Consider the following 19,874-nt stretch of genomic DNA (forward strand, 5'->3'; position numbering starts at 1 on the left):
CCGGGGGCCCTTGGCGGCCCCCTGCCTAGTGATAGCCCCCCTCGTCGGGGAATGTAGCCCCCGCGTCGGGAAGATCCTGGCGCCACCCCTGATATAAATCAATCACACTAAAATTAGATATTTCCATAAATACCAAATATTTCACTTAAGTCAATAAATATTTAAAGATTGTCCCCCAAAAACATGAAAAATGAAGATTAATTAAATTAGACTTTGAATAGTTTATTTTGTAGTTTTAATAAAGTTAATCAAATGAAAAAAAAATGTTAAAAACTATTATTTAACAAAAACAATTAAAAAAATAATTTTTTAGGGGGACAATACATCCTTAAAGATTTGCCTTAAAGTGGTAATTACTTAGAAGTTTTTCTTTTAGCTTAAAGTGATGGTACGGATTTCGTTGTCACCCTGTCCTGTCTTTGCTTTATAACATTTATACCACATTTTTGGGGCCCTCTACTGACTTCCAATATAAGTCATATATATAAGGGATAATAAAAAAAACCAACTTACAGTTAGCATGAGGTGTTCTTCTTTATTCCTTGCATATGAGATGGCACAGTAGTTATAAATAGCACAAAATAGTCAGATCCTAGTTTACAATGAGGCTAATATTTGATAGCGCAAGTAGATGAGTCCAATGTTAGATTAACGTGTTGTGTGGCAGCTATGTTGATGTGCAAAATGGTTTATCCTTTACAATTCTCAAAACTATTTGTCAAACAATTGTAGTTGATATTCATAAATTCCATATGTTTGTCTTTCTTGTTCTGTTCTCTGCAAATTATCTTATATTTCAAAATAAGATGCTCGGTAGGAAGTAAACAGAAGAAACAGAATCGTTGCAGGTCAAAAGGTCAAACAAAAACATGGTCAGGTAGGCCGAAAACGCAAAGCATTACAAACGAACAAAACTTATCCATAAGCTTTTAATTTTCGCATTTGAATCAATTGCGTTTATTTAGTTCATATTAAATGTAGTCACTTTTTGAAAATCTTGTGTTTCTATGAGATTTATGTTTTGTTGTCGCGTTTCAATCGCGTGGTATTTGTACTTCAGAAAATGTAGTCGCTCCTCTTGAATTCCTGATTTCGTGATAGGACTGTCGATTATACAGTTCCGATTTTAAGTACATCGTTCTGTTAACTGTACTTTTGCCAGACAAATTCAATTAAACTATGAATTAATCAATGGGAGAAAATCAGGAACAAATATCGACACAAATAGTCCAAAATGATGATAATCGATCTTTTAACGTATCACTAAAGATGTAATAATAAACGCTCATACACAAACTGTTTAATGAACAAGTTTAAACGTATACATGATGAATTTATAATGAATCGAAGAAAGTATGCAGTAACATAGGTTGAAATGTAAAATGTCATTAATGGTGTTGAAGGTACAAACATATTGTAAAAGGTATAAAGTCTTGGCTTCTACAATACTGTTACTCAATGTCCTATTTTACACGATATATTTTTATCTAATTTTTACTTGACAAGTATCAATGGCATCTGATAATAATAATCCTTTAATACGCGAAAGTGGTTCATGTTATGTCTTATACAATTCCATTTGACACCAAGAAGCTGAAGTTTGTAAGAATTAATGACCTCAAATCTACCCACTATTCATTTACAAGTAAAATAAAAAAATTATATAAAAAAATACCTAATTTACACTTATTTTAAAAAGATATATTCCATATAACAATTAATTCCCTGATTTTATATATATATTAAAAAAAAATAATAATAACTTAAATAACAGAGCCTTTTCATTGGGTGGAAGTTTAGTTTTGACAAAAAAGATGTTAAGAATTAAGACACTTCATATTTTCAAAAAATCACTCAGTTTTACTGCCAAATTAAGTTATGTGTTTTAAATACTTGTTTATTATCGGTGTGACCAACTGGGTGCCATGATTAGCAAGAAATTACCTTTTAGTGTATATTAAAAGAACAGGGTACTGGCTAATCTATATCATCAGGAAGGATTGAAAGATCAAGATTAATTATAAGGATTAAAATTTGTGAAAATCCAAACTGAAGTCTTCAAAAACATGGCAAATTGTTAATTTTGAGTACAGTTGAGCTGGTTAAAATTAACTGTAGTAATGTAGCTAGCAACGCCTTAGTGTTGGTGATTTGGCCATAAAATAGTTTGGTCAGAGAAAATATAACATATGAGATCTTCTTAATTGTAGATGATAGGTGAAGTCTACAATTCAAACTCAAAGTTCCTCTGATCATATTAAATTTTGATTTCAATTTTTAATTGTTTAAGCAAAAGTATTACTTTATAACAATATGACCTGTATGTCAGGCTAGCTAAGGCATTTGTAGCTACATTAAAATACTGGTCCTACATGCAAAGCCAGGGGTGAATCTAGAATGTTGTTGAAAAGGGCTGAAGGTAGGTCTGGTTTAAGACCTCACTTTCAGCCATCCTCTGGATCCACCCCTGAAGCCACCCCATAATAAACAACAAGCATATTACTGTATAAACCAGTTGGCCACTACAAGTATACCACGGAAAAAAAATATATTGAAAAAAAAATTGAATTAATCAGGGTTAGAAATGATCTCGCTTGACAATCACAACACCGACAACTGGTTTGACGAGACAAACTACAATTGCGATACGCGGAAAGCATACCAAAATGTTATTACATATTGTGTGTATTAGTGGAAAGACAAGAAGCAACCACATTAACAACATTGAGCGCTCTGATTGGTTGAAAGTTATTATCAAACCAATATTTTATGAAATGTCAAGCCAGGTCATTTAAGTGTCAAAGGTCAATTTATGAGGCAAGGTAAATGGAAATAAAAAGCATGATTTTTTGAATGAAAAAATTTGTAAAGTATACCAAAAAAAAGTTGCTCTAAAAAGGGTTTTATTTGATGCATAAAAAAGAAATAAAACCATGAAGATGTGCTTATGAGATGTAGCTGATTTCGGCCAACGAAATGCTTTAAAAATAATGGAAATGAGTGGGTAAAATGTAATTTTAATGCTAAGTGTTATTATTATTTTTATCAGGCATTATATACTTAGAACATGCTACTCGTATGTAAATTTGTATTGTTTGCTTTTGTACTTGATTATCTACATTAAATGTTAAAAGTGTTATTTATACATAGTATTAATACAGTAATATAAATTAACTAATAAATATTATTTAATTAAAAAAATGATTTAACACATTGATTGATTTGCTTATTATAAATATCATAGAGATACAAATAGACAAATAAAACATTAGATAAATAAATTTGTTTAGAATACATAATTTTTAGGATCTATAATTAATTCATGCAAAACCTGAAATTTGTTGTTGAGAAATCAAACATAAAAGCTGATACCTTATCTTGATGTTTTGGCAATTAATGTATTTACACCAAGAATGATGGCATTATTTACAATAAATTATTCCAAAACTATAAACTTATTATATATTATTATTTAATATTATATATTTGATGTGTGTATTTATTATTTATTTATTCTATAATTAATTTGTTATTTAAGCATTTGTGAGCAGAGGTTACGGACTGGAAGCAAAGTGTAGCAAGCTGGAGGAACTTGTAGTGAATCCTTAATGAAGGCTAGAATCAAACAAATATAAATCAATAATAACTTAATATTCATGTAAATATATGAATATTAATATACAAAAAATTAATATTCATTAGTTTTTGTGATTTAAACAATTTTGATTGAAATTTCGTGCATATAGAAAGGCAAAGGAAACGAAAGCATTAATGAAGCATAAAAAGTGAATATTGAGAGAAGACAGAAAAATAAACATTCGTTAGTAAAGGTAATATAGATACAGACATACACACAGATAGTCGAATTGTTTGTTACATTACAATGAATAAACCATGACATTTTGAAGAAATTTTCTATTATATTCATTATATTTTATATTATATTTGAACCACTTTAATGTAGTTATATAGTTGTTATAATCAATTAGTATTTTTGGTTTTTTTTTCTTTTGATGATACGTGATTATCCAATAGGTACACTGTTTATCTGCAGACCATCACACCTCTCCCGCCATCCTCCGAGTTGCAACCTGCGCATGCTCAAGTACCTATGAATATGCATTAATTAACATGCATATTCATTTTTAGAGAGGTGTGACGATCTGCAGCCACAAACAAATAATAAAAAATAAAAAAGAATTCTAAAAAAAAATAAACTCAAATGAAATGAAAAAAAAAAAGACGTTACATGATCATAAATAAATAAAGTTGTACATTTACTTCAGAAACTGTTTCTACCTGAAAAAGTTTTACTTTGATATTTGCGGTAATATTGAATTGAATATATACCTATGTAAAGCCTTCATATCTGTCCTTAAATTTGATACAAGACACAACAATTAAGGGCACTTGTAGATTAAATGCGCACAAACATTAAGGCATTTACATTTGAAAACATTTGTTTAAAAAGGCAGATGTTTCTTTGAACAGTTTGTATCAACGTTTATTTGTTAGAAACAAAAAATAATAAATTATATTTTAAAACAAATGATAAACAAATGATAAACATAATGGGATGAAATAAAATGAGACATGTTTCCACATCTGAGACGTGTAAAACCTACTCAAAAAATTAGTTAATGAATGAGTCTCAAAATCTTATTTTCAAATTAGTAGATAACACAATATGGTTTATTTCCATTTTATTTAGATAACAATCGACTGATATGCTGACAGAGAATTTGAGAAAGTGAAGATGATAGTAAAAGCATCTAAGAATGTACTATTACTACTGCTAACTACTTTGATGTAAGAAGTTAATTAGGTAGTACCATGCAATGAATAGATCCAGTAGTAAATGTCATAACACTAAAATAATCTAGACAGCTAGTAGTAGCCTACTATTACATGACTATGAACAGACCCATAGCTTGGAATTTGTAATGATCTTGATCACATCAGGATACAGTCGTCTTATGTTATGTGCATATGTGTTGTGTTGTAAGGATGTGTGTCTCGTGCATTTTCGGTGCCCATTTTCAGTGCATGTGAGTGCATGGTTAGGGTGACGGCAACGGTTTAACAAAAAATTGAAAGAAATATTAAATATGTAAAGATGAAAATTGGAATGTTTTTGTTTATAAAATAAATTCTAAAAACAAAAAACGGATTTATTATATAAATATATATGGGAAAAATATGTACGGATGGAGAATAATAAAAACAGTTTGTTTTTTAATGCCGTCACTCGTTTTTTGAATTTCCACTGTGCATTGATTGTGACTTTCTTTTAAACAAAATTATCCATGCTAAGGGCCTGAAGAATACTGTGAGGAGGATGAGGTGAATGCATGCTTATGAAAGGTGAAAGGTCAGCCATGAGTACTTTCTAAACACATTTCTTTACACAACAAAAAATAAAGTAAATGATAGTGCACCCAAGACATATTTTGTGGTTTGATTCTTGACTTAAGATGGACTGTTCTAGTAGCATCGGCTTGTGCCCAAGAAATGCTAGAAGAGTGCCGTTGAGAAGTTGTGTCCGCACTTGATCGAATAATGTGTAGTGCGAAACATCATTGACACAGAAAGAAAGAATGTGGTACCGGTAACACCCAGTGACAACAGAATATAAATGAAGATTCAACAAAGATAATAATAAGAGTTATCAATACTTATTCCCTAATTTCTGCTATTTCATTTATGTGTGTAATTTTTTTATTTAAAGGATAATTTTGAAGGATAATCGGGAAAAACAGTGGGAAAGGGTTAAATAGGAAAAAAGGATTGGACGATTCTAGCATTCATCAGGGAAATATCATTGGAAATTTTAATACAATAATTTTAATTTAATTTAGAACAGCAAACAAAACAAAAATTAAACGGTTTTAATAACAGAATACAAATGACCAAGTACGTTACGGTTGAATGAACACTGTACCCAGTCAACGGCTAATGAATATGTATGTATGTATTGATTTTTAAAGTCAAGTACTTTTATGCTGTGTGTGTATTGTATATGCCTACACAAGCCTTTTACTTGGATCAATATTGTACTATCTCAGTTCTGTATTTCACAAACATGAGTTTCATTTTAAATAAACCAGTTATGCTAACGGCGTGGTTGATGTATTAGGCTACAGTACAAATCATATTAAGAACATTTATAAATTAATTGATTACCTAACCTGCGGTAAACTCACTACTTGTTTCTTCGCAGAGTAAATCATACATCACATTTCAAATTCTTTATTAAGTAAGACTGAATGATTTGGTAAATTTTTAGATGATTCAGTTAAAATTTACATTTGACATTTCTAATTGTATTTCGTGTGCCTGTTCAATGAATGCATTATGGGTAATGTTTCTCTTTTTAATAATAATTTATCTATGCAAATCACAGTGTTATATATAAATGATGTTCTGTGAATTTATATGCATAGAAGTTGTTGTTATAATAGATTGTTACCAAAAACAAAAAACCACCCTGCAAATAATTTCACAACAGCATTATGGCATCAATTATCTTATGCTACGTGTTTATTTCATATACACATAATATATTATGCATATACAATACACATTAATACAAAATATTTAAAAATATTGATAAGAGAAATCTTAGAAACTGAAAACTTGTTCCAATCAGGATTTGAACTCAGATTGTCTGCTAATAGGCAGGTCCCTAACCACAACGCCACAAAGTGCATCATGGCGAATTCAAGTACAGTTTGAAACAAAGATTTTCGGCCTCTTGAGCGAGACGGGCGTACAGAACGATTCTAACACGTTCTGGTTTCTCGTTCAGCAAAGATAAATTCTCATCTTACAGTGGCATGACCTAAAGGTCACCGTGTTCATTGATGCACATTTCCTGTTGTAATTTCATGGTTTCGTTTGAATCTCATGTTTGTGTTTAATTTCTTACTTATCAACCTGATGTAATTTCACCTTCTCATAATCAATGTCTTTCAGAAATAGTTTATAGATAAAATAGTAGTAAACTGCAATTTTTGTGTACAAAATATTCACAAAATTTTAAATTGTTTCTTACAGTTAACATTAAAATGTCCTATAAATGTTATTTTATGAAAATGATTATTTACATTTTGCAGTCACATATTATACCAAAAGTTCTTTTTTGTTATTAAAATTCTCATCAGGTTTGAATAACAATACAACGGTTGTAGTAATTGAAAAAAGGGAGAAAATATATTTAAATATAAAGTAAATAAATTTAACAAAAATGTATTAATAAATAAATTAAAAACCTAACTTTTTTTTAAAACTAACATAAAAGTGCATAGTGAACTCCATATGAGCTTCATATCAGCATTGTGTGTATTTAATATAACGGCTATATTAGGCTGTTCTGTATTCTACCTTGTGTTCTACTAGCATGTTGTGCAAGAGTGCTCTTAATCTAGTAGCTTTCTACGAATAATAGTTGAATAATTGTTGTCATACCGGTGAGGTTTCCTCATTCTTTCTTTTTTTAAAACGCCGCCTTCGCTTTTTATTTCACTTCTTATCCAGTCCTAAGTCCCATTAAGATCGCCCGTGTGTACGTAGTGATTGTTCACGGGTGTGCAACAGAGCATGCAATCTATCAACATTCGTTACATTCTTCATTTCATATAGCTTCTTTAATAGACGAGAAATTTCGTTTTTGTAAAAGCTATAGAAACGGAGCACGGTTTACTTAGATGTGTCAAACTTCGTCGAAGATATTATCAACCGAGAATTGAGTTTGCAACGTCCAAGTAACTACTCCGTCTTTACAGCTTTCACAAAAATAAAATTTATCATCTATTCGGCACATTATTTCTGAAGATGACACAAACATAGTTTTATTGCTTTCTTGAGATGAAACATTCGGCATGCATACCTAATGAGATCTTATGAATATTCATATGCAATACGAATATGCATTTATGCAGCATGCCATGATTAGCATATTCACATAATAACATGTCATAATTCAATATCTTAAAACCATTTTATTTTGTGATTTATTTTTGTTCGTTCCTAATATGTTATTATTTTTAGCTTCTTCTCGTTCATTTAAGATATACAAATTATTGCTTGATATACTTTTAAGTTCTCATGCTATTGTTTTTAATCATGCAGTTTAAAATCATCTCTTGTTTATAATTCGGTCTCTCCATTGTTCTTGCCTTTTTCGTTTCCATCCGTCCCCTGCTTAATGGTCTCAATTTTTCCACTAAAATAATGATACGCTTGTTCATTAATGTGCATAGGCAGTTATACTCAGTGAAAACAGAACATTTGCTCCGACTTTCTTACGTTTGTTTTTACGTTCAACCATACTTACTTTTCCATTCGCTCATTATTATGCAAACTCACCTGTTATTTTAAATATTTAGTTTGAAAATAAATATGTAAATTTGATTCCCATTAATTTATTTATAAATATTTGCACAGAGAAAGTGAAGAGAAGATCCTAATACAGAGCTTATGATAAATACATATTTCGATCTTCACACAAACACACATTTTTCGTTTAGTATACAATATATGCTGGAGGTGTTTTCAGTATAATATCTTTAATGTCAAGCTAAATTAAAATAATATGGCTATTATGAATTTATAAAAATGTACCAAGATATGTTAATTTATTATGTAATCATTTGTTGATTTATCAGATAAAGATTAAAAAGGTTAAAATTGTAAAAAATGCTTATTACTATACTCATGCTTATACATATTAATATTTGTATGCCAAAGGTATTTAAATGGATTATTGTTATAGAATACGAGTATGTCTGGGAATGGAGTCTTGTTTGATTTTTAATAAATAATATTAGAACTGAACTATGGCGTGTTCACACTGGGCTTTTACAAGTGAAGTAATATTAAAGTCTGTTCACACGATACAGAATTAAAAGATATATTATTTTAGCAGTTATTATGCGATTGTTCTATTATTTAACTACGGTTTGTCACGTTTTTTTCTCAATTAAATTTGATAGTTTGTGTACAGCTTTTAAAAAGTGTACAAAAATATACCCACATTTCAAACAATGCAATGTCTATTTTTCCATTAAATATGATTGCGAGTAGAGGAAAGTGCATAGAAAAATAATATATTTACTTTAAATTAATAGTTTTAGAATTATATATTTTAATATTAACAATCTAATACAGGAATTTGAATGTGTATATAGTGGTTTTTTTTTTATTTAATGTAATTTAAACCTTGTTATATGTGCTACGAGAAATTCTTATATCAATAACATAATTAATTTTCAATAAAGAGCTTATCACTTCAGAAAACATGTGATTCATCTTAATTAATTTCTCTTAATTAGATAATAGGTTTAAATTGATTAAATATCTGTACATATTTCAATGTATAATGTCATAAATTGTTTACATTCTCCAAACTTGATAATAATTATAATTACTAATTGCGTCAAAACATTTTTATTTTCTATTTTAAATTTTATATCAAAATTAAATCATTTAGTGTAAGAAGTAGGATCATTGTTTGATAATACACATTTGAGTGTTTTATTTTGAAAATGATTGATTTTATTTTAAAAGTCCCGTAGAAAAAATGTTTAAATGTGTTTGTAATGTTAATATTGATTTCATGTAAATTTAATATGTAAATGTATATATTCATGCAAATATAATATTTTTAATATATGAATATTGGTAACATTTGTAAAATATAAACATGTGTCCTATAATGAGAGAGAATGAATTTAAGTTTATATTTTTTGAGTTTTGTGATTGCATAGTTGTTTTTGAGGATTTCGGTGAAGTTTTTGAAATTTATATAATTAAATGAATATGAGTTTACCAATTATTATAATTTATGCACATAATTTTTAATAAAATGATACAAAATAAATATTAATTATCAATTCTGATACCTAAAAGATAACAATACTTAGATATTAAATGATGAATTTAAGATAAATATAATTTTGTTTGTGTAACCATGGAGGTATAACATCTAATATATCCATGGTGTAACTTTTAATTAAGCAATAAATTAAAATGTTAATTATATTGTTCCAGCAAGATAATTATTAATTTGACACTTCAATTGTTATTATCTATAGAAGATATTATTGAAAATAAACAATTAACAAATTATCAAATTAAAAACATCATTTTTGTGTACTTCAATATAAAATTATTAAAACTATGTAAAATGATTTCATTGTTTTTAAATTTGAAAATATGTCTATATAGAATTTAAAACACTTAGAAGGTGAAAGTAATAAATTAAAACCGCTTTATAGATAATTAATAGAAGAATGTTATCCGTATAAGAATATAGGGCACGGCTAATGTTTTGTGCGACGACGACACAAGTTAATTATGTAATTCAGTATATAATTTATGATATCATCAACATATGAATATGAATCCATAAATTATTGATCCAACAAAATAACAATATATGTATACAATAAGAAATTTTGTCCATGAGTGGTTTACAGTAAACGTAACATAGGCCAGATCTGAGCAGTTGATCAATGTTGTTCTTTGTCATACAATTTATCAATACATACTATTGTCAACGATATGTGTTGTTTCTAAATCTAATTTATAATTAATAATTTCTTTTTAATCAACTAGCGTCATTGAAAATGTTTAGTGTCATTAAAGAATGAATTGATAGATCGTTGTTTTAGCTCGTATACAATATCCTGATATCATCATGGGAATTTCCTTCCATGCAGACACTGTACAATATCATTATTATAATAAGTAAAATTGTCATATATTAAGTTGAAGTAGTATAGGACGCGGTAAGATAACAATCAATAGGGAGAACTGTAATGCGGGCTGAAATCAATGAATTTCTTGAATCGTTGAATATTGACCAAGCGATAACATAAGCTGCTGCACTAGGAAATACGACTACAGACGGACCTTAATATTAAAAAGGTTCCATTTTCTGTAAATGTAATGTTCTCTATGGCCTAGTTTGGTTTTACTAGTCTCACATCAATTACCCTTGTGGTCCTAATATTTACTAGCCCGGAATATAAAATAGTAAATACTCCTGTATTAACATACTGTATTAATGCCTGTTCATTTTACAAAGCAACTACACAGCTATTGAGTCTAACTGACATTTCTGAGAGTGCACAAAATAACATAACCAAACTACCTCTGTGTGTCGTGAAAATTCATATTATTATCTTGCATGTGATAATTTAAATTCACTGTAATCAATTTAGAGGAAACATTTTAAAAAATCTAAATAATATATCTTCAATTAAAGTTAAAGTACTAATTAAAAGCCTACTACCCTAATACTGAAGTTAATATTTGCATAAATTGGTTGAATTTTCGTTGCAAAATTGTTTATCAAGCCATATGAATGTAAAATGGATATAAAATGAATGTGATGACTATGTCGTTTAATTGTGTAATGTCATGAACTAAGTTCAACAAAGAATGTCATAGATTTGAAAAAACACAGACAAAATACATTTACAGTTATGTTGGGAAATGCATGGTTTAAGAAAATTAATTAAAAGAATCCAAATTAATTTGGAGATATTTTGTATTATATTTTAGTATTATGATTTAGTTATAGTTGATATTTAATATTATTCTTTTTAAATCATACCCCACCTTCACCCTTCACTCTCACAAGTTTGCACAATATCACATTAAAAAACCCCTAATAGTAAAAGCACTAGAGCCTTTATTAATCTCTCTTAAACTCTCACAAAAAAAGGGGGGATAGAACAATTTTAAGGCTAAAAAACATCAACTCAAAAGCAAAGAAATCCTAATATACAATGTTATGTAAATTTAGACAGTATGGAAGCTCTGGACAACCACAATACGTATTAAAATACCATTAAATGGTTTAATATCACCTTAATCTAAAATTTGAATGAGAAATATTTCAAAAAAATTTCAAAATGTTATAGATTTATTATTATAATTGATATAAGGATTTATATTTGTTGCATTTTTATCACCACAATGATAATAATACTATTTTTTGGGAGGTTAATTTTTCATTTTATGATTTTGAATTGCAATTATTAATATAATAAATTAATGTTTGATGCCTGAACCTGATATATATATACTTGTTTTCAGACAGCACCGATATTTAATAATTTTAAGGATTAAAAAAAAGATAAATATGCTATTAAAATTGCTCATTTTTACATAATTTTGAAAGCAACATATTTCAAAATTTGCTTATTTTTTCTTTGTTTTGAAAAAAAAGGGAAACATAGAAAATAATTACATTTTTGCACCTTATTAAAGCTGAATGAGCAATATTGGATAAGACGTTTGCATAGGAAGGGAAACTCATGTTTATTCATTTTTCTTTGCTGTTTAAATACTATCGTTGATAACAAATACTTATTTAGTTTAAGATCGGTAATCATACATCCGTTTCTACTGAGAGTGAACTCATATTAATACAATTACCTTGCACATTATTGAACTTTGACCTATCATTATTTGTCGTGGTTTTTAGGTTCGAGTTTGTCATCCCGTCTTCCATCTCCACGCAATCCACCGATGCCGTGTCGCCGTCTTGTTTCAGCATTCCCTGTTCTATCATCGCAGGAGCACTGCTTACGTGCGAGTACTGCGACGTATCTTCGGTATCGGCTTCACGGTGATAGAAGTAGTTGAAGTTTGAAACGATTACCGGTACAGGCAATGCTATTGTTAACACTCCTGTTATTGCGCAGAGTGAGCCAACAATTTTCCCCCCTATTGTCTGTGGTTTCATGTCACCATAACCTACGGTAGTCATAGTGACTACCGCCCACCAAAATGCGTCTGGAATACTGCTGAATTCGGATTCCTCAAAATCAGCTTCTGCAAAGTACACAGCGCTTGAGTATAGAACAACACCAATACACATAAAGAATATGAGTAGCCCGAGTTCACTCACACTCGCCCTCAATGTTCTCCCTAATATTTGTAGGCCTTTAGAGTGCCTTGACAATTTAAATATTCTGAACACGCGCACTAGACGTACAACTCGAAGGATGGCCAGGGACATAGCTTGTTCATTGCTTTGCTCACCTTTTGGTTCTGAGATCTCAGCAACCATGGTACCCAGTTGGATAAAGTATGGCACGATAGCCATAAGATCTATTAAGTTCATTATATTCTTAAGAAACATCAGCTTACTTGGACTGGAAATAAATCTAACAACTAACTCTAATATGAACCACAAGATACAACATGATTCTATTATAAAGAAAGGATTTTTGAAGCCACGATACTGGTCAACATCAGTATTATTTTTACTTAAGTCTATTTTATCCTCAAACTCTGGCATAGTTTCCATACAGAAAATGACTATGGAGATTAGAATGACTGCAACGGATATAATCGCTACAATTCTTGCTCCCCTAGAACTCTCAGGATATTCAAACAGCAACCATATTTTTTGTTGCCATAATTTGTCTGGCAATTTTCTGTCCTCTTCCTTTATGAATCCTTCATCTTCTCGATATTTTGATAGCGCATCTTCACCGAGGTCATAGAACTTTACTTCTTCCGTGAAGACGTCGATGGGAACGTTAACGGGCCTTCTTAGTCGACCGCCACTTTGATAATAGTAGAGAATAGCATCAAAACTTGGCCGGTTACGATCGAAGAAATATTCATTTCGCAAAGGGTCAAAATATCTAATGCGTTTCTCTGGATTACCGAGCAACGTGTTTGGAAATTGATTTAAAGTTTTTATCTGCGTTTCAAATCGCAGGCCACTGACATTGATGACCACACGTTCCCAACTCGGTTCTTGTCCGTGTCCAAAGTCCAAACTATCCGCCCTGCTGTCTCCATCGTCTAATAATTTTGGGAGTGAGAGGGAGTTGTGTTTTCCAATACCCCCCTGACCCGTTCCCCCGGTGGAGCCAGTAGATCGTATAGACCTGGGTTGATAACTTCCATTTGCGCTTCCCTCATTCCCTCCTGCCGTTACGGCCTCCATTTTTTCGCTGCTGTTTTTGCTAGTACTTGCCGCACTACTCCGCCACGGGGGTGCCCACCTATCACAATCAAGCTTGCCCGAGTTTCTGGCAGTCCCGCGTGGGGGCGGGCCACCCTCGGTCGGCAAGCGTAACACTACAGCACACACGGTGGCAACACAAAAAAAAACTTAATCAGAAAGTGGCCAAACCTTTTTTAGGTTTGGCATAAAAGCTTTTTTAAAAGAAAACAGCCAGGACAACCACGTTTGAATATAAATGAACCGCAAAATGGTATTTTCCTTGGCTATTTAATATATTCATATACGCATCATCAATATTGATGATGACTTTACCACTCCTGTCCTTTAAACACCCTGTTTTGTCCTCCAAAAAAACGCTTTGCAGAGTTATGACGAACTAAGCAATAAGAAGCCTACCTGACCAGCGCGCAGATGAGCTACTCAAAAATGAGAGCACACTCTTCCTCCGTTGCCACCAGCGAAATTAAAACGTGGAATTTATCTCACTTCAAAATTAAAACAATTCACAATTCTTCTTTTCTCAACATAAGCTGCAATACACGTATTTCCAACATATTCCGTTCTTGCGTTTTCCTTGACTTTGTGCTAAGTTTTAGTATTTAACTGTGCCATTTTCTCCATCTAAGCAAGGATATTTCGGCACTAAACTTCTTACTCCCTCGCATCAGTCGCCAAAATAACAACACTGTTCGAAGATGTTAAACATAATTGAACTTTCCACTTGAATACCCGGATGAGCAAGGGCCCATCAATTTCCTGACGTCACAGCGCATATTTGATTCAAAATTGGAATAGTTTAGATTCCATTTCGCTCAAGTTCAACCAATTGATCTGCACTAAATAATTCATAAACCATCTATCGATTAATTCAAACTCTGCATATGATAATCAGCTCATAAACAATGAGTTACAACTTCCCTTGCGTCTAGGAGCTCAGTGCGATAGCGCAGCGTGTCATCTAATATCACAATTTATTCTTTTTATGCAAGATATACAACAAATATACGCCCTTAGGTCACCAAATTTTACATTTGTAATAAACGTTTATTTATTATTAGATCAATGAATATTAATACAATTGTTGAATATATTAATACAAAAGCAGTTTACACGGAATATTAATATAGTAGTTACATAATGATAACTCGTTCACAGAAACGAAATACAATAATATAAGCTAATAATTTAGTGTTGCTAATTTAAAAAATGTTTTTTTTAAAGTGTAATAATGTTTTGACGTGTTAATGTTTAATTATAAGTGGTGGGTGAACGTGGGCGTGGTAGGGGCGTATTGTTTTATTTTAATCAATTAATTTTGTTTATGAAATATTGCCATAATACAATTCTAAGGATATTGCCAGCCTTTTCGGTGTCCATGGAAATAAAGTGTCGTCTCCTCCTGAGAGATGCTGATTATTAAGTACGCGGGCGTAACCGGCGTAATCCGTTGCCCCGACGACGATAATGCTGTTATTGAGGGCGCTATGTTAAAATATTAAATTATGTGAATACAAGTGATTCCTTCTTTACATTTAGTGAGGTTGTTACGACTCTGTGTAAAACGCCTTTAAAATTAAAAGTATTAATGAAATTGTGGTACGAAATGCAAAATCAAAATTGTGTTATAAATAGTATCATTTATTACTGCTTTTGAACTCAATAACAAAATAAAAATCCTCTTAAATAAATCAGAACCATAAAAATTGAATTCAAAATCCAGTCCAGTCCAATCCTCAAAAAATTTTTTCACTAATTTAACTTTCCAAAGAGCTCTATTTCTTGCTGTATTCATCATTCCATCGATTCCAATCTGATTTTCTTTTATATACAGTATCTTAAGTTCTTTAAAAAAGATAAATAAACTTGTTTTATGTCTGCCGATTCTACCAGTTTTGGTTGTTTTCTTGCATACGGTCATGCAAGAGCTTCAGAGTGTTTTCGTCATTTCGGAGTACTAAATTGCTGGAAATGCATTCTTGTTCTGTTTATTACAATTTCGCAACTGTATTTTCATTCAAGTTATAATAAACAATAAGATCGTTGTATTGTCACGATATTATTGCTCTTACTAATCATGACGTAATTTGTTTGGACGTGTGACAATATCATTTTCATCAAAGGAAGCATAAATTATTATTCTATAGTTCTAGAATGAACATTTTTTATATTTCTTTTGTTTTATGTATGAAAAATGCATATATATAAATTTCTATTTATCGTCAATCGTTATCGTCCTATTGTAAACGGGCCTTAAATGTGTCCAGAAGGTGTCCCGTAAATAGGGGTTCTAAAGTACTACCGTAGTACATTTTTTTTACCAAAAATAACTGTTCAATTATTAGATTAATTTACGGAACATAAAACGGTTAAAATAGAAAAATTAATTCAGAGTTTGAAAAACGTAGGCGTGACAATATTAAAAAAGTTTGGATTTTGTTTGTACTATAGAGGGCGACATGTTATTATCCTTGAACATCATGTAGAACCTTGGCTTTGGGTCGCCGTCGTCGTCACTGAGTGCCCAACGTACTGGTAGCGTCCTCATAGCTCAGCGACACAACGTAAACAATGAAGTAAGTCAAGATTGAATGATTGAAACATGTGGAATCTCTTGAGTTTATCATGTTTTACGTGCTGCTGTTTAATTTTTGGTAAGTAAAAAACATTGTTTAGGAACCATGTTGTTTATCTTACCGACTTGAGTGCTTGTTTTATTAAGAACTTCAACAAGAGACTTTACGTCTAGTTTGTTGATATCTTCCTTACAAGTTCGTACTGCCTGGCGGATATCCGATCTGCTAACTGCGAAGACCCTAGGGTTATATTTAATTCAACTATAAACTCAAGATTAACTCCGTATTGTTCTGGGGTATTTTATTATTTAGAAGATTATTGTACTATGTTTGTTTACTGTGTTTTAAGACTTTATCGAAAATAAATGCCAGTAGAAATGTCGATGTTATGGCTTTGTCAATGTGATTTATGACCTGAAAGTGGATCGTTACTTGTCGCTGCCATCAAGGGACTGATTTGTTTATATACTTTAACTCTGAACATTTTGTTTTACTGTATCTTAATTTATGTCTTGGGATGTGCAATTTGTCAAATGAGTAGGTATAAGTTATAACCCAGGTTCTGTTCACACTTTTCAGAATCGGGGTTGTAGCGAACGCAATTTATAAATGTGACTGGGATTTATGGAATTCAATTTTTTTTTGCTATGGAAGAGGATCTTTACCAATTTTCTGCTGAATTAACATTGCAAAAACATTCAGATAAAAAAGACATCTCATGTATCAAAATAGGTTTCAAATTATTTAAAAACCTCTACTTTACATCATTCCTAATAATATAACACCAATTTTCATCAGTTTATGTAAAAAAAAGTGTTTGCCAAAGAAAATATTTTTGAAGAAAGAATAATAACGAATTTCATAAATATGTCCTGAATTGGCTCTTCGGTGGTGTTCAAACCAGATTATCCATCCCCGCTTTCAAATATTAAAGTAATAGGTGTGCTGTTATGCCCTACTGTAGTTTATTTGCTACCTACAGTAATGTAGGCCCTACTGGTGTGTATTTTTTTAATGATATTTTACTAATAATTTGGTTTCTTCGAAATTTCTATTTTTGCCATTGTGCACTTTTATTGTTCTCTTTCATATATATAATAGGTTTGTACTAACTGTGAGGTATCCTTTTCTTTTCTTAACATTGCCCTTTTATCATTGCATAATTTATATTAACTCTCAACTAGCCTATTGAATGTAGAAAATACTGTGGAATTCTGTATGACAGCATACTGTACATCACAAATATATATTTTATTGGTTTATTCAGTCAAGGTATAGGCAGTAGTTGAAATGGATTACTCTAGACAACGGTATCTGTCAGATATACAGTTGTATATAAATTATAGCCTTGATGGTGAACAATAAACAGTAGCATAAATGAACTACATCACTTCCTATGTATGCACCCAAACTGATTCATTCGTTTAGGGGAGCCCCAAACTGAACTCTCATGGATTTGTTTTCATATTTTATACAGTATGGTACTTTGGCGTGGTATATATATATTATTTTAATATTTACTTTAATTATGATATTTAGATTTGATTTTTGAGAATGAAACTTTAAGATGAATACAACAAAACAAACGTAACGCAGATTAGTTTTACGCTCAATTGGACATAATTTTCCTGTCTTACAGTCAATTACAATTTCACATTTGTATGCCCAACATTGTCAATTATTATTCTATGGGTTGGGTCAAAGTTTACTTCCAGTCATTAATTTACGTCTTGACATGTTCACTCAAGCATGGTATTTCATTCAACCCTGATTTGTATACCGCCTTTGAAGTTTATAAATAAAAGTGAACATAAATAAAGTAGGCTTTTTCAAAAGGTGTGTGCAGTGGTACTATTGAGTGGTGTAAACGATTTACGTAATCATAGTGTTGATATGTAAATTGGTAAATTTCTTAAAATTTCACTTTAAACAAATGAAAGATGTATTGCCTGCTGAAAAAAAATATTTTTTGTTGAATACAATATGCCATTTATTTTAATGCCACATTGTTATTCACTATGACCAACTTTAAAAAAAAAAATTAATTATTTGGAGAAAAAAGTGTAATTTAAAGAAAAAAATAGTCAAATTGGCTGCCAGCCAATAGGTTTTTGGTTGAATTTAAATTTGTCTTTTATACTGTAGGTGAAAACATTTTTTTTTTTGGCTTTTTTTTCCAAGGAAAGTTATTAACTTTATTAAAACTATGAAATGGCTTAATCAAAGTCTAAATTTATCAATCTTCATTTTTCATGTTTTTGAGGAACAATACATTCATTAATACCACATCCATGAACCAAATAAAAAACGTTAAACGGGGAAAAAATGAACAGCAGTAAACCAATCTTGCCCTAAACAGAGAAAAATGAAAACAAATTGTCAAAACATTTAAGAGATGAGAAGCGAGTAGAGTAATTGTTGGTACAAATGCATTTTCCATAATATATTTAAAAAACAAACCAACGAAAATTCATAAACATCCCATTTTAAATATTCCCTGAATTATAGACGATACATCAAAAGAAACCGATTATTATTATTGTACAACAACCATTACTTAGTTAGTGCCTGCCATATGGTGTTGCTACTGTACTGTGGTAGTTTAACTTTTCTGTTTACCATCTGTTTATATTATTTCGATTACAAATATAATGTGACTATTTTTTATAATGAATGAATTTGTCTTGGGAAAATAAAAACCCTAAACATAAACATATGCAACATTGTTTCAAGTATTTTGTTAAAGATATATTGTCCCCTGAAAAAATGATATTACACTTTTTTTGTTGAATATGCCATCTTAATGTCACATAATACAGTAGTTATTCATTTTGACCAAAAACTGGTTTGAAAAAAAAATTATTTACCTGAAAAAAATGTAATTTTAAGCAAAACATACTTAAATTAACAAATAAACCGTTTATTTTGTCTTATATATTATAAGAGAAATAATTATTCTTTTTGGGTTTTTGTACGACTGTGTTCAGATCGCATTAACAACGGAATTTATCAAAGTGTTGTGTTAGCTTACATTTTGGGGTAGATTTTACACTACTGCTGAGCATAGAATTATACTACTGTTTCTCATTTAATAAATAAACTATTTCTTGTCGAAATGGCTGTGTTATTTTTTTATAGTTTTTCGTGCATAGTGATTTATATTCTTTAGAATGGACAAATACTGTAAAGATACAGTACAGAAAGAAATTACAGCTTCATGTCTATGCATAACCTTTCCTAGCCTACGTGTGAGTAGATCGTAGGTCATTGTTCTCTGTCATGACCAGGGGTGGATTGCTATAAAA

The 19,874-nt window shown here is 30.6% G+C and overlaps 2 protein-coding genes and 1 long non-coding RNA gene across 4 annotated transcripts in view; 1 reads left to right on the forward strand and 2 right to left on the reverse strand.

Moving 5' to 3' along the window:
• The window catches only part of LOC140054277 (uncharacterized), a 49,253-nt gene extending 46,074 nt beyond the window's left edge, over window positions 1-3,179 (reverse strand). For both annotated transcript variants that reach the window (XR_011846504.1, XR_011846505.1), the window contains exon 1: window positions 514-3,179. This is a non-coding gene — a long non-coding RNA (uncharacterized lncRNA). The remainder of the gene's footprint in view (window positions 1-513) is intronic.
• A 3,989-nt stretch (window positions 3,180-7,168) lies between these two features.
• Window positions 7,169-14,136, reverse strand: LOC140054191 (potassium voltage-gated channel subfamily A member 1-like). Its single transcript, XM_072099093.1, has 2 exons — window positions 12,448-14,136; window positions 7,169-8,224 (listed from the first exon to the last, which is right to left on the reverse strand). Exons 1-2 carry the CDS (start codon window positions 13,973-13,975, stop codon window positions 8,097-8,099), a joined length of 1,656 nt encoding a protein of 551 aa, XP_071955194.1. The 5' UTR covers window positions 13,976-14,136; the 3' UTR covers window positions 7,169-8,096.
• Window positions 14,137-16,505: 2,369 nt separating this feature from the next.
• The window catches only part of LOC140054981 (uncharacterized), a 50,898-nt gene continuing 47,529 nt past the window's right edge, over window positions 16,506-19,874 (forward strand). Inside the window, exon 1 of the mRNA XM_072100126.1 lies at window positions 16,506-16,647. Within this exon, the coding sequence (XP_071956227.1) occupies window positions 16,596-16,647 (52 nt within the window). The 5' untranslated portion in view covers window positions 16,506-16,595. The remainder of the gene's footprint in view (window positions 16,648-19,874) is intronic.

The sequence above is a fragment of the Antedon mediterranea genome, chromosome 7 (genome assembly GCF_964355755.1).
Source record: "Antedon mediterranea chromosome 7, ecAntMedi1.1, whole genome shotgun sequence".
NCBI lineage: Eukaryota > Metazoa > Echinodermata > Crinoidea > Comatulida > Antedonidae > Antedon > Antedon mediterranea.

Bases quoted from the DNA above. Each gene is read 5' to 3' on its own strand.
- LOC140054191 (XM_072099093.1), bottom strand. From the start codon at position 13,975: ATGGAGGCCGTAACGGCAGGAGGGAATGAGGGAAGCGCAAATGGAAGT. The intron at 8,225-12,447 runs GTAATTGTATTA...TCATTATTTTAG, and splicing joins AAAGTTCAATAATGTGCAAG to TGGAAAAATTGAGACCATTA.